Source organism: Lutra lutra, chromosome 13, assembly GCF_902655055.1.
Source record: "Lutra lutra chromosome 13, mLutLut1.2, whole genome shotgun sequence".
Taxonomy (NCBI): domain Eukaryota; kingdom Metazoa; phylum Chordata; class Mammalia; order Carnivora; family Mustelidae; genus Lutra; species Lutra lutra.
In genome coordinates, this window is record NC_062290.1 from 34,941,568 (window position 1) to 34,954,749 (window position 13,182).

Here is a 13,182-nt window from a genome sequence, read left to right on the forward strand (position 1 = left end):
CCTCTCTCTCTGTCTTTATTTCTTCTCCTACATTTATTTCTTTCCTTCTACTGCATTTGGGCTTTGTTGGTTCTTCTTTTTCTAGGTCCTTTGGGTAAGTTTAGCTTGTTTGAGATTTTTCTTACTTCTTGAGGGAGGCCTGTATTGCTATAAACTTCCCTCTTAGAACTGCTTTTGCTGCACCCCAAAGATTTTGGATCATTGTGTTTTCATTTGCATTTGTCTTCATGTATTTTTTTCAGTAAGTTATTATTAACTAATAATATCTGCATGTGTGTTTATGTGTGAAATTAACTATTTTGTCATTTTTGGTAATCAGACATCTGATTAAAATGAGATATCACGGCAGGGCCGGGAGTGGAACCCAGTTTGCCTACCACCCACTCCATCCTACCTAGAGGCAGCCCAGGACCCACTATGTAGATGGAATTGACGCTGATGAGGAAGAAATCAAAGCCATTTCCAGTGCTGTGTCCTTAGTGCTGCCTATAAGCAGGATGAGTCTGGGAGTAGCCTTCAAAGTTCTGATGACATCTCTGTCCCATGTACCCTTGACAAGTGTTTTCTTCTCTGTGCTTCCTGTCCACAGTATGACCATATCACACTTTAGAGACTGTCCCTGGTAAAAAAAAAAATAAAAATAAAAATAAAAATAAAAATAAAATGAGATATCAGAGTGATTAAAGTTACAAACATGATTTGGCTTGAACTTTTTGTCCTGTTTTCTGGTTGAGGATTGTGTGCTTACACAATCAAACAACAGGGTGATCATATCTGCAAATTAAAGGTCAATTAGGAGGAGAGGAAAAACAAGGGAGAAAAAATAGTCTAGTTGTCTATTCAATATCAGGATTTCAAAATAATGTATGGATAATGGATTGTTTCATCCTTATTTCCATGGCAACAAGTAGTTTTAATACCAAACATACCAGTGCTTTGCCTTACCTTAATTCAATAGGTTGACTTGTAGTCAGTTGTTTTTCCTACCATGTTCATTTGTATTTGGCAAGGTGGCAGCCACCTTAAACCCTCGTTGATTTGACAACTCAATGAGCACATTCTCTTCTCCTATCCATAACTGTAATCCTAAAATGATCACTTAATCCAAGTCATATCACTGAAGGTCAAAGAGCATCCATTCCATTAAAAAACTTCTATTTGTGCTTTTAAGAAAGTAAACTCTTCTACTTGCTTACCTGGTGGTGAAGCTTCCAGAGACCATAAATCTTGTTTAAAACTGATACTAAGGGGTGCCTGGGTGGCTCAGTGGGTTAAAGCCTCTGCCTTCAGCTCAGGTCATGATCTCAGGGTCCTGGGATCGAGTCCCATGTCAGGATCTCTGCTCAGCAGGGAGTCTGCATCCCCCACCCCTCTCTCACTCTGCCTGCCTCTCTGCCTACTTGTGATCTCTGTCTGTCAAATAAATAAATAAAATCTTAAAACAACAACAACAACAACAACAAAAAACAAAACAAAACTGACACTAAGAAAGTCAAACCAGGCTAGAGGATATCACCTGAGCCCCAAATGCCACTGTGCCTAATGATTATGAATGCAGTCCTACTCAAGTACAAGCGTACTCCTAATCTTTTAGTATGTGAGCCAAGAAACACTTTCCTTTCAATATAAGCCAAATTGAGTTAGACTTACTGTCCCTCACAATTCAGAGTCCTAACTTCATGAATCCTTTGCTTTCCTTCATAGCACTTTTCGGCTGCAATTTAATTATTTATTTAATTCCAGTTTCTCTCCCTAGACTGTAGTCTCCGTGTGACCAGCAGCATTTCATATATCAATAGCAGCATCCCCAATGCCTAGAACAGTTCTGACCCTTAATACTGAATGACTGAATAAACAATTCAAGCCAAGTATTAAATTCCAAAAAGCTTAAGAATTTAACATTATGAAGCTCTTTTTATGTGCATGAGAGATATCTGTTGTTTCAGTATGATAATACTTATATGCTGAAATCCACTTAAATTTACAAAGTATATGTAATCATTTTTATGAAGATTGCCCACGAACTTCAGTTTGTGTGATACTAAGTTCTCCTTTGTTCCTGTGTGAATTGGGCAAAGTATTTTTCTAAGCCTCAGTGAAAAGTGCACACCTCAAGGCAGGCAATCATACATAACAGCCTCTTGGTAAGTTGAATTAATATTAGTACAAAGGAACTAACCAGATAACCAGAGAGAAAAGGGAACATATATGGTCAATTCAAAACCAAAGTGCCTGAGTAGACAAAAGCAAAGGCCAGGGCTGCATAACACTGACATTTTTATTAGAATTCATTTGTAACAAATGGAACTTGTGTCAGCAAAGAACTGATTTTCATACAGACTTCTTTCGCCACCAATGTAACGAAGTAAGAAAATAAAAAGCACGCCTTTCATTCTGTAAAACATTTACGCGTACTACTAATTAGAGGTAATTGTATTTTTTAACAAGCCATTTTACAAGTTATTTTTTTTAATTTTTCAGTCTATGCATCCAAAACGAGAGCAAAGAACACAACTGTTATTATCTTTGTAAAGACACTCCAAGCTTGAATGGCAAAGCCACATAGCAGATGGATAGGATGGATCTGTAGCCTTCTGATCTCTGCTGGAGTATCAGGGCACCCATAAACCCAAAGGAAACCAAAACCCAAAGAGGAAAAAGAAAAGGGAATTAAAAATAAAAGGAGGGGCCAAAACAAAGCAAACCCAAAAATAAACAGGAAAGAAAAAAAATCTCTGTTACTGAAGAATTTTTTTTCCCTTCCTGTGTCTATGTTGTGTTATTTACATACACACAAATGAATTTCTGAAGGAGTTTCTTACAGATGGGTTCAAGTAATAACATTATTGGGTGTAGAATCAATAGGGCAGTGCATAGTACAAAGGTATAGAAAGTGCAAAGTTCCCTAGAGGCCCTTCCCTCCCCTGGCTGTCCTCGCCGTTGTCTAACCATGCAAATCATTTTTAAAAAAGAGCTAAAATAAAGTTCTGTACAAATCACTTTTTATATATTTTGATTTTTTTTTACCATTGTAACTAATTACAAAATTATACATAACTACACGTACATAGGTAAATAATAGCACCGTACTGGTTATGATGATGAAAATAATTGGAAACTTGAAAGTTTATGGTAATGGTAGATAAAGATGTTTACCTGGGAAAATCAAACTAGAATGGTTGTACAGAAAACCACAGAGTGGAATGCACATCAATGACAGTAAAGGAGTTAGTTCTCGGAACAGCGCCTAAACAATAAGATATCTGAACAGCCTCTACCTCGTTTATATGGTATGCATCCCATTAATTTTCTTCTTGTGATTATTCTCCTCTTTCCCTTTGCCAAATGGGCAGTTTTTAGAGAAACTGCTCATTGGCCAGTTATTCTGGTGTGTAATATACACCATCCAATTCTACATGTCTAACATGGCATGTCTGCAAGTCTGTCTGACCCCCTTTGTTTCACTAAATGAAAATCACAGCACTCAGTAACCTGGCACTTGGATAAATCTCCAAAAGATACAAATGAAAAGAAAACAACAGAGCCACATAGTGCACATTCTTCTCTGGTTCTGATGTAGGTTAGAGAATCTCATTCTGAGGTAGCCTTCTAGATACTTTTTTTTTTTTTTTAGCATTCTTTTTTTTTTCTTATTTTTTAATTTAATTTTATTTTATTTTTTACAAAAGTGCTCAAATATGATGCTTGCAAGTGTTTGGTCTCTTGGATTTCATCCTGCTAGTGATGGTAAAATGTGGAAAACAAAAATCCTTGTATGCTGAACACCAATGAAGCTAAAATTAAACCAAAATATTATATCAATACCAAAACTCTTTAAGAGTTCCTTGGATATTTTGAGGGTTCTTTAAAATCATATAGGATATGGCAAACTCATGCCATTTCCCATGGTTTCCTACAGCAATTATGTTGGCAAATTTGAGATTATGTTGGCAAATAGATATTTTTTTAATTTCCCCTTTTAAAAAAATCCTAACGGATTAGTAAATATATTCCAACGTTGACAATGATATTTGCCACTAAAGTAAGTTTTGTGCAGTTATTGAATGCTCCAGAACAGATCTGGAAGGGATTCTAAATAAAACAAGTAGCTTTTCCTGATGTTGGCAACCATGAAAGGAAGGGCCCTGATTATCCAAGTGCTTTGGGCTGGTACAATCACTAACATCCCCGACTTAGTTGAAAACTAGGAATGCATATTATTCAAAGAGTTTTTGTACATGTGGTAAACATATAATGCTTTAATTGGAAGAGAAACATAAATGAACAACTAATGAAAATATGAACCAAAAGCTAAAAAGAAATGCTATTAAAATAGGCATCAATTATAAGGCACTCTAAATGCATAACTAAAACCAAAAGAAAACAAAGTACAGCACTTCCCAGTTGTGCTGTATGCCACAAAATGTTTCTGACTGAACAGAGTAACATGAGTTTGGCTTTGCCCCTGTTACATATCATAAATGCAAATTTCATAGCACATATTATAGACAATATACGATTGAATACATTGTTTTTTAAACAACTTGATAGCTGATATATTACAACATTCTCCCCTCCTAAAGGGATATGCACTGACCTTTCCCACATGCACACCTCTTAGATATTTAATAATTTTTTTATTGCACTAGAGTGTTAGAAATATTGAACTTTGTTGGAAGCCTGGCTAAAAAAAATGATATTTGTGAATATGAGTAGGTGGGCGGGAGGATACTAGATAGGAAATTAGGGGGTGAGGCTTGACAATCACTGATGTGCATTCCTCATTTCCCTTAAAATTAAAATTTTATGGTATTAAGAAATACCCATATGTCATAAAATTAATAACAAATTGAAAAAGATGTTTGTAATAGCTTCTCTATCTAAAAACAACAACAACAAAAAAGACCAACTAAAAAAACCCCAAAACGAATTCATGGAATAACTGAATGATAGCTATATCTATCTTTTTGTGTGGACACACTGTCTATATATACATAGACACCCCTGTAAAATATGGATATATATGTATATATGTTAGCAGCAACTTTATACTTTGCGCCTCCCTGTTGATTCCAAAAACAAAACAAACAAAACAAAGTTCTCTTTGACTATTTGAAGAGAATGGGTACTTTCTCACCAACCAAAATGGAACAGAAATGTAAAAGTAATATCTGACAAGACATATACTGTAGATTAAGAATATTGCACAAAAATGTGCAAATTTTCAAATTATTTGATATTTCTACAGCAAGATATTACAGATAACAGTTCTACAGCTTAAAAAAACCTACAATTTTGAAATAAAAAGTGAAGAGTTATGTAACTTTTTTAAAATTCACTTTATCGAATGATACATTTGTTAAAAAAAAGTTTACACAGTTAAAAATGAAGCACAGGTCAGCAGTATCTTTACAATACTAAAAAACTAAATCAAGGACTTTCTTTTTAAACATTTCCCCCCCGATCCCCCCCTAAAATGTTATTATGAGCAGTATGGTGGGAAGGGGCGATGTCGCAGCAGAGTCCATTTTGTTACGAGAAGCCGCACCAGCAAACATCTTGCACTGATGGTGGTTCTTTGCTGTGATTTCTTCTTCCCTTTATTTTGAATCCTTGAGGTATCTGTACAAATCCTTCAGATGCCTCATCAGTCAGGATTCTCTTTATTATTTTTCAGGTTAGATTATTAAACTGTGAATTCTTGGTCCACCCATTAGAGTTTGTTTTTATTTTGTTTTGTGTATAATAGTCCCACTAAGTGGTAGTTAGCTAGAAGTTAAGAAGGACTTCTCAAGTGCCCTGTATGGCTCAGAAGAGACTCCGTGGATACTGAAGGGCCTGCAGTAAGAACCCAAAGTGGGTTAGGGGTTTCTACGTTGCATAGTGATCAAAGCTGCCCAGGTACTCCAGCGCGGCTCGGTAGCAGAACTGGTACTGGTCCTGCAGGAGACCAATCATGGGAAGAAAGAGGGAAAGGGGCCATGAGTCCACTTTAGTAGAAAGATGAAAATCAATATTCAAAAACAAACATTACATCTGGATGGGGGAAAAATCACTACTCTCATCAATTAAGTCAATCCAATGACCAATCCATTTTATTGAGCCAAGAATGATAAGCCGCGTGGGGTGTTTGTTAACTTTACCCATCAATTTGCCTAGGACCATGTCCTCATTTCAAAGTAGTAATAGCTGGAATGAACATTATCTTCCAGACAAGTGTGAGCTGTTCTCCAAGTAACACCAAATAATTACCACCCCTGAGCATGGGAGCATATCACTGTTGTCTTTTACAACTATGTGAATATTTGTGAGAAACTTATCCTCAGTTTGCATATTAAAGAGAGGCTGATCCAGACACTGGCTGTTCCAAGGAAAACCTGGATTCATTTATCTTCTGGGCTATTGCCAAAAGAATTTGAATAAAAAAGGATCTTATCAGATAGTAGACCTGACCGACCTACAATCAGAATTACCCACCATTTCTGATGTTGCTATTCAAGTAAGGGTGAGGAACCATAGGTACATGAAGCCACTTACAAAGGGCTCTGGACTTTCAAGCTTTTCACCCCCTAGAAATGGCATCCCAAGACTGGCTGTCTATATCAAAAAATACCCATGTCATTTGGCCTAATTCATTGTGATTGCTAGTCATCTGTTCTAGAAAGGCCCATATTAAAATAACTTGACATATGTCCTTTTTTCAGACGGGGGAGAACATTATCTTACTGGAATAAGTTGGGCATTGTTGGAGAGATAGAAAAAAAATAGAATTTTTGCCATAAAAGAAACTTATTTTCAATAGCCAATGGGGCTGAAAGTAGATAGTTTCTATTTTGCTTAAATGTGCATTTTTTTTTACAATAAAAATGGTAATGCAAAATAAATGGAGTTTGCTTTCCTATGTTTTCACAGTAAGCTGCTTGGCTAAGTCTTAAGAGTTTTTAAATGTCCAATTTCCCTCTGCCACCCCCAACACCCATTAAGTTTGTCAGGCTGACATCATGCTTTGAGTATTATAAGCCAAATGCTTTTGCTATTTTGAAATCACAGTTTGGAAGGTATGTGCAATGAATTTAGGAATACATACAGAATGTAGAATTTGGTGGCCTTTCGAGGAACAGAAACACTCATATTATCCTTAGAAATGAACAGTCTAATAGGGAAGACTAGCTATGTCACAAATTCATATTATTCTAAAAAAAATCAGTTATTGGAGTAGAAAATGGGGTATTAATTTCTCTAGTGGTTATCCAGGATCCAAATATTTAAAATGACCATTGGAGAATGGAGAAGTAAAATGTGCTGAGGGTCTATTATGTACCAGGCAATGTGCTTCTTAAAGTTGTCAAATAGTGATAATTTATCACGATTCAACCTACTATATAATCTAACATGATTTCCAAAACAACTGTAAGACTTTGAAATTGTCACTCCCATATATAGAGAGGAAAAAATGAGGTTCAAAATATTGAACAATTTGATTGTTTTCCCACAGGAATTTCCCCTATTTTGCTCTGGTGTTGAGAGTCTCTGGGCCCTAAGAGGTCCTGGTTAAGAAACTCTATTATTTGGTTCATGAGATGTTTTAAACTCATGGAGATTTTTCTCACCTCTGTCTGTACCATGGCTGGTCGTTGTGTTCTTAACATTTTGACAGTCTGGAAGATATCTACAACTCCTTCATATCTCATTCTTTCCAAAACAATGCTTAGTGTTATGAAGACTCCAGTTCTTCCAACGCCCGCACTGCCATAATAACAAAGACAGTGTTACTGGATGTGACACTCATAGTCTTGACCACATTCACTTGGAAGTAGACATATGTGCACCCACTTCCATATTACACCAGGTTCTTTTACAGCAATGTTCAGGAAAATGTGGTATTGGGTTCATGAAATTACTATTATTGGAATAATGTGTCATGGTAAAATATGAGCATGAATGTGCAGTAATGAAGATTAACTCCAATACAGTAGAATGACTTTTCAACTGGGATTATACTCCATTTTGGAAAGATGCTGGAAACATAAATATTGCAAAATCAATAGAAACAGGGAAAGGTAAGTAAAGTATAGGTTAGTACTCTTCATGCAGATCCCGCAATTGTAGACCTTGTCTGCTTAATATTTTTAAAGTATGGAATAATTCAGATAAGGGAAGATTAACTCAGTCTCTTCAAGTTTTCTAGTATATTATTTACTTCTTGTGGTCACAATCTATGCAGGATGTTTCATCACTAGACATATAAATAAATAAGGCATATATACTATTCAGATTGAGATGTCCATTTTGATATGAGAAAACAGATTCTGTTCTGGGTTTTTGATTTGTGATCCTTATTCAGTCTTTAGAAGAGTTTGTGAATATCTTATACTTAGAAGCTGTGTAAATGTATATACATTTGTCCTCTCTCCTGAAACTGAGGACTTTAACAGATTCTCAAAGAGGTCTCTAACTTAAAAAAAAAAAAAAAAAGGTTGAGCTTCACTGAGTTTATCTACTACTTTTAGATGTTCAGCAGCTAAAACACCAGGATTCTTTCTACCATGTTAGCAAGGTTTTGAGTTTGTTTTCTTTATTGTTTTAAGATAATTCCAGAATGTTCACTGCAGCAAGAGGAGAAAATTAACTCATAGCTTTTGTGCTCTTAAAAAGTAGGGAAGCATCAGGAGGTTTAGGTAATGAGGAGAAGAGTGAATAATCTGAAAAATCCCTACATTTTTGGATCCTAATTAAATGGCATGTGTAACGCTTGGGTACAGGCTGTAGAAAATGGATGGATTCATTTATTTGGGGATGTAGCTGACAGGCATATATAAATAGTGTGTCCCTTTACAAGCTGGTTTTCTTTGTTTTGCTTTTTTTTTTAAGATTTTATTTATTTATTTGACAGAGAGAGTAAAAGAGCATAGCAGGGAAGCAGTGGAAGGAAGGGGAGAAGGTGGCTCCCCACTGAGCAGGCAGGGAGCCTGATTCCCAGCTCCAATCCAGGACCTCGGGATCATGACCTGAGCTGAAGGCAAACGCTTAACCATCTGAGCCACTCAGGAGCCCCTCAAACTGGGTTTTCTAAAGAGTCCAAACCAAAATGTAAAGTGAGACTTTAAAATCCAGTGGTAGTCTTTACACTGTGGCTAAGGATGTCCAGGAGTAGTGAAGGTTCCCTGTTAAGATAGAGTAGATGACCTTGAAGGTACCTTTCAACCTTGAAAGTCTCTCTTACTCCTAAGAGGTTGTGATTTATGATCCTTTCCCCATCCCCCCCCTTCTGAATGGCCTAGGCATTTCAGAGTCTATTTAATAGGATATAGTTAAACTCCATATACTAAAGGAATATTTAAATCATTCTGTGACAGCAAAAGTAATGAGAAGTAGCACACATTTATACAGTTATGGTAATGTCTAAAGTTAAACATATATATTAAATATATTCTTTTTTATAGTTTATGCTAGAAAATTGTGAATTAGCATTTGGGCAAATTATGTGGAAAGTGAAGGAGAATATCCAAGTAATTTTAGTCCAGTCTATACCATCTACTTTGTCTGAATATTTGAGTCCATATGTTGTTCCCTACATGATCTTTGGTTGTCTAGAGCAACCAAACTCAACACAAAGCAAATGTGAATAAAGAAAGTCTGCTGCTCATTAGAATATATCATCCCTGGGGAACATCATGCCCTCATAAAGATCTTAGAGAGATTCTACGATTCTGTCATAGAGCTACATGATGACAGAAGTAAAGCCCGAGTTGAATGTTTCTTCCATTTTGAGAGCTGGTCTCCCCTTTCACTAAGAATCATAGTTTGTAATCTTTCTCTTTCTCTTTTTCTTTTTCCTCCCTCCCTCCTTTCCTTCTTTTTCTTTTCTTGAAGCAAACTGTTGAACTCTCTCAAGATTTTGACCACCAAGAGAGTAGAAACAGACTTCAAATTGCTAGAATCTGAAAATATATTAGTGTAAAAAAAAATAGGTGAATTCCTTTTGTTGGAAAGTTTCTGCCTAACAACTTCCCAAAGCACTAAATTTATGGTGAGTGTCCTTTCTGAACCGTTTACTTGCTATTTCTATTAACTTCAATGACTTGAATTATAAAATGCTGTGGAAACTATTGAAAATAATTAACTTGAAGGTGCTTCATTTTCTGATATAGCAACAATTTTCAGGCATATTGCAATTTTGATGGAGGTACCATTCTAATCATTTACTGACTGGCAAGAATTAGTATTGTCATTAAGGCTGGATAACTATTTATGTTTTCCTAAAAAGACAAACACAGGAGATAGATACAGAAAGACAGTTATGAGTGCAATGCCATGGAAATAAAACAAGTAAGACATGATTAACTGAACAAATTTTCACCAGCAGATGTACCAACAATTCCTATTCAGGTAAACTAGGCAGTCTGGTGTTTTTTACAAGAAGTAAAATTTGGGGATAAAAATTTTACCCCTGGTTATTTTCATTTTATTGAAAGAAAGAGAAATGAGTCCTTGCTTAAGATTTTACAATGTATTTCTGAGAATAAAATATCAATTATGCAGATTCACTCCAATTAGCAAATACTGACAATGAACAGACAACAATGCACATTATCAAAGTTATTAGCACATTAATCACAAATGGAAACTCATCATTCTTGATTCTTCACTCACCTGCAATGGACTGAAATGGGCCCATCTTGGCCAAACTGCTCTTTTGTTTTATGAACTTGGCCAATGAAGTCAATAAATCCTTCTCCAGACTTTGGCACTCCTTGTTCTGGCCAGTCAGTGAACTGGAACTGCCTCACTGTTCGGGACTGACCGTCCTTCAGAGAGAAAGCCACATACCCAGCCACAAAGAAGGATGCCAGAAAGATTCAGCCAGTGTACAGACCACAGCAGCAAAAGTGATTTTTTTTTTCCAGAAAGAAGAAAAAGTGGGGGGGTGGGGGTAAGAAAAAGTTAGAATCATGTTTAACTAGAAACTTAGCAGCATGTGCGTTTTATCTGTTATTAACACTGTTTACAGTCACATATATTTAAATTGCAAATTCATTCTGGCAATGCCCAAGTAAAAACCTGGGTTTTTGAAGAGTCATCCCGTTTCCATAATAGCAAGTGCTTCTGAGACCCAAAATTTGCTTTCAAAACCAAAGTGGACCACTATACTCTATTTCAAAAATTTTAGAAATCAATTAACTTAATATTGAAAACAGCATCCAGGCATGTCATCCAGACCAGAGATTTTGTTATTGTCACAATAACTTCACATCTGCTGTGCTTGCTTATTTCTAGCACTGTCAAGTGACAAATAGTGACACTGAAAGGATCTGACACAAACTGGGTAGCTGTTAACCTGGATGCCCCACGTGTCTCAGAGGCATACAATTTCTAGCTGTAGCAGTGCACACAGAATGTGCTATGCAACTATGCTGTTGAGTAAGAAGTGAGGCGTCCCTCAAGGAAAGGAAAGAGATTATTAGCAAATAAACACTTTATTCTGAAAAAGAGGACTCTTCTGGCTGACCACAGGAATTAAGGCACTCATGGGGGGGCTTTAACAGGTAGACCGAACAGTGGAAAGAAAACAAGCTGGATAGAAGAGGAGTCTTTTTTAAAGTGATTAGGCAAAAGTGCTCGGACTCGTGAAGTATAAATGGTTTGAGAAGGAGCTACTAATATGCTTCTGATTCCTTCTAGAACAGTGTTTTCAGAAGCACAACAAAAGCAGAAGGGATCCTCTGTTTCCAGAAATAAGAATAACAATTATGCCCACCAACTTTCTTTGAATCCACTGAGAGGAAAAGAATTCAAATTTTTAAGCTTGGAGAGACCAGTCCTGTTTGAAGAGGGCTTGCTCCCAGTTAAGACTTCCATTTGTTTCTCCTTTCCATTTTTGTAACACCTCTTTCCCCTTTAAAGGCCTTTTGGATATGAGTGTGCATGTTCCCAATTTTTCCCATTCAGTCATATTGAGAGGTAGGGATGGCTTAGCCATCGAGGTGGGCATATATCAACTGGCGTTGTGGTTTCCACAGGAACAGGGCATATTCCTGACGGCATCATTTGATAAAGCAGGAAGATCACATTAAGTTTGTGAGAACACTCAGAAATATGAAAATAACTGCTTGACCCCATTATTAACTTATGGATGGTTACCATAGAAGCATGATTTACTTCCCTCTGTTTCTGGAAAAGGTTTGGAAAGCACAAGGAGGAAACCAAAGGCTGGGTAAACAGATTTGTCCTCCTCCAAATACCCCGGAGATTTCATTTCTGACCACAGTTGCTTTTAGCAGCAAGAAGAGGTCATGTGCACAAACCCTTCCTATTTAGAGGAAAGACCAGCTGACACCATTTAAAGGTTACCTGTTTAACAAAACTGCGTTACAAGTACCAACTTGGAACTGGAAAGTTCAGATTAGAAACACACTAGGAACACAAACAGCAAATGCGATGGCAGCTAGGAAAATTATAAAAGTCACAGGGGGCCTTTTTTAAATAGAAAGAATGTGAACAGGTTCTTACTTCAATATTTCTTTTGATTTTTGGGATCAGATTTTAATTTGGGCAAGTGAGGAGTAGTAAAGAAGGTGTGTCTGCTATTTGCAGGGCCTGGACCCTAGTCTTTATCATCAGAAATGGTTGGTGAGTTTGCTTGGAATGTACTGAAGATTTTTCACTCATATATCTATCTTCAAATTCTGAAAGGACACTTCTTTTTTTTTTTTTTTTTTAAACAACGGGATGGGTCACAAAGGCATGCCTACTTGGGCAACTCAAAAACGAGCCCGGCAGACTTAACTGCTACCTTGAGTACCGTCACCTTCAGAGTAGTTAAGATCTCAGACTTCCTGGGATTAACAGGTCTATCACCTGGGCCAACCAGCCTGCTGACCATTTTCTCTTTCACTTTAGGGCAACAGCCAGGGCATGGCTTTGGGGATTAGCAGACAATCTCTAAACATGTGTATTGGTTGGAAAAGCTCCTTTCCAGAAAAAAACAATGGATCAAGTAAATAGCTCTGTCCTGGAGTTTTATTCAACCCACCTACTGTGACAGTTCCAAAAACAAAGCAGGGCTTTGACTGACCCCACTCTCTCCTAAGATGTGTTTGTAATCATGGTTTGAAAGTGGCCAAAGGCAAGGATATTAAAGTTTATGCATAGAACATCTTACATCAGGGCTGAACCTTGGAC

General features: G+C 36.8%; 1 protein-coding gene across 9 annotated transcripts in view; it reads right to left on the reverse strand.

Annotated features, from left to right (window-relative positions):
- Window positions 1–3,613: 3,613 nt before the first annotated feature.
- The window catches only part of PTPRD (protein tyrosine phosphatase receptor type D), a 1,060,901-nt gene continuing 1,051,332 nt past the window's right edge, over window positions 3,614–13,182 (reverse strand). For all 9 annotated transcript variants that reach the window (XM_047699812.1, XM_047699814.1, XM_047699811.1 and 6 more), the window contains 3 exons: window positions 10,654–10,808; window positions 7,611–7,746; window positions 3,614–5,940 (listed from right to left, as the gene is read on the reverse strand). In XM_047699812.1, coding sequence (XP_047555768.1) covers window positions 5,872–5,940; window positions 7,611–7,746; window positions 10,654–10,808 — 360 coding nt within the window. In that variant the 3' untranslated portion in view covers window positions 3,614–5,871. The remainder of the gene's footprint in view (window positions 5,941–7,610; window positions 7,747–10,653; window positions 10,809–13,182) is intronic.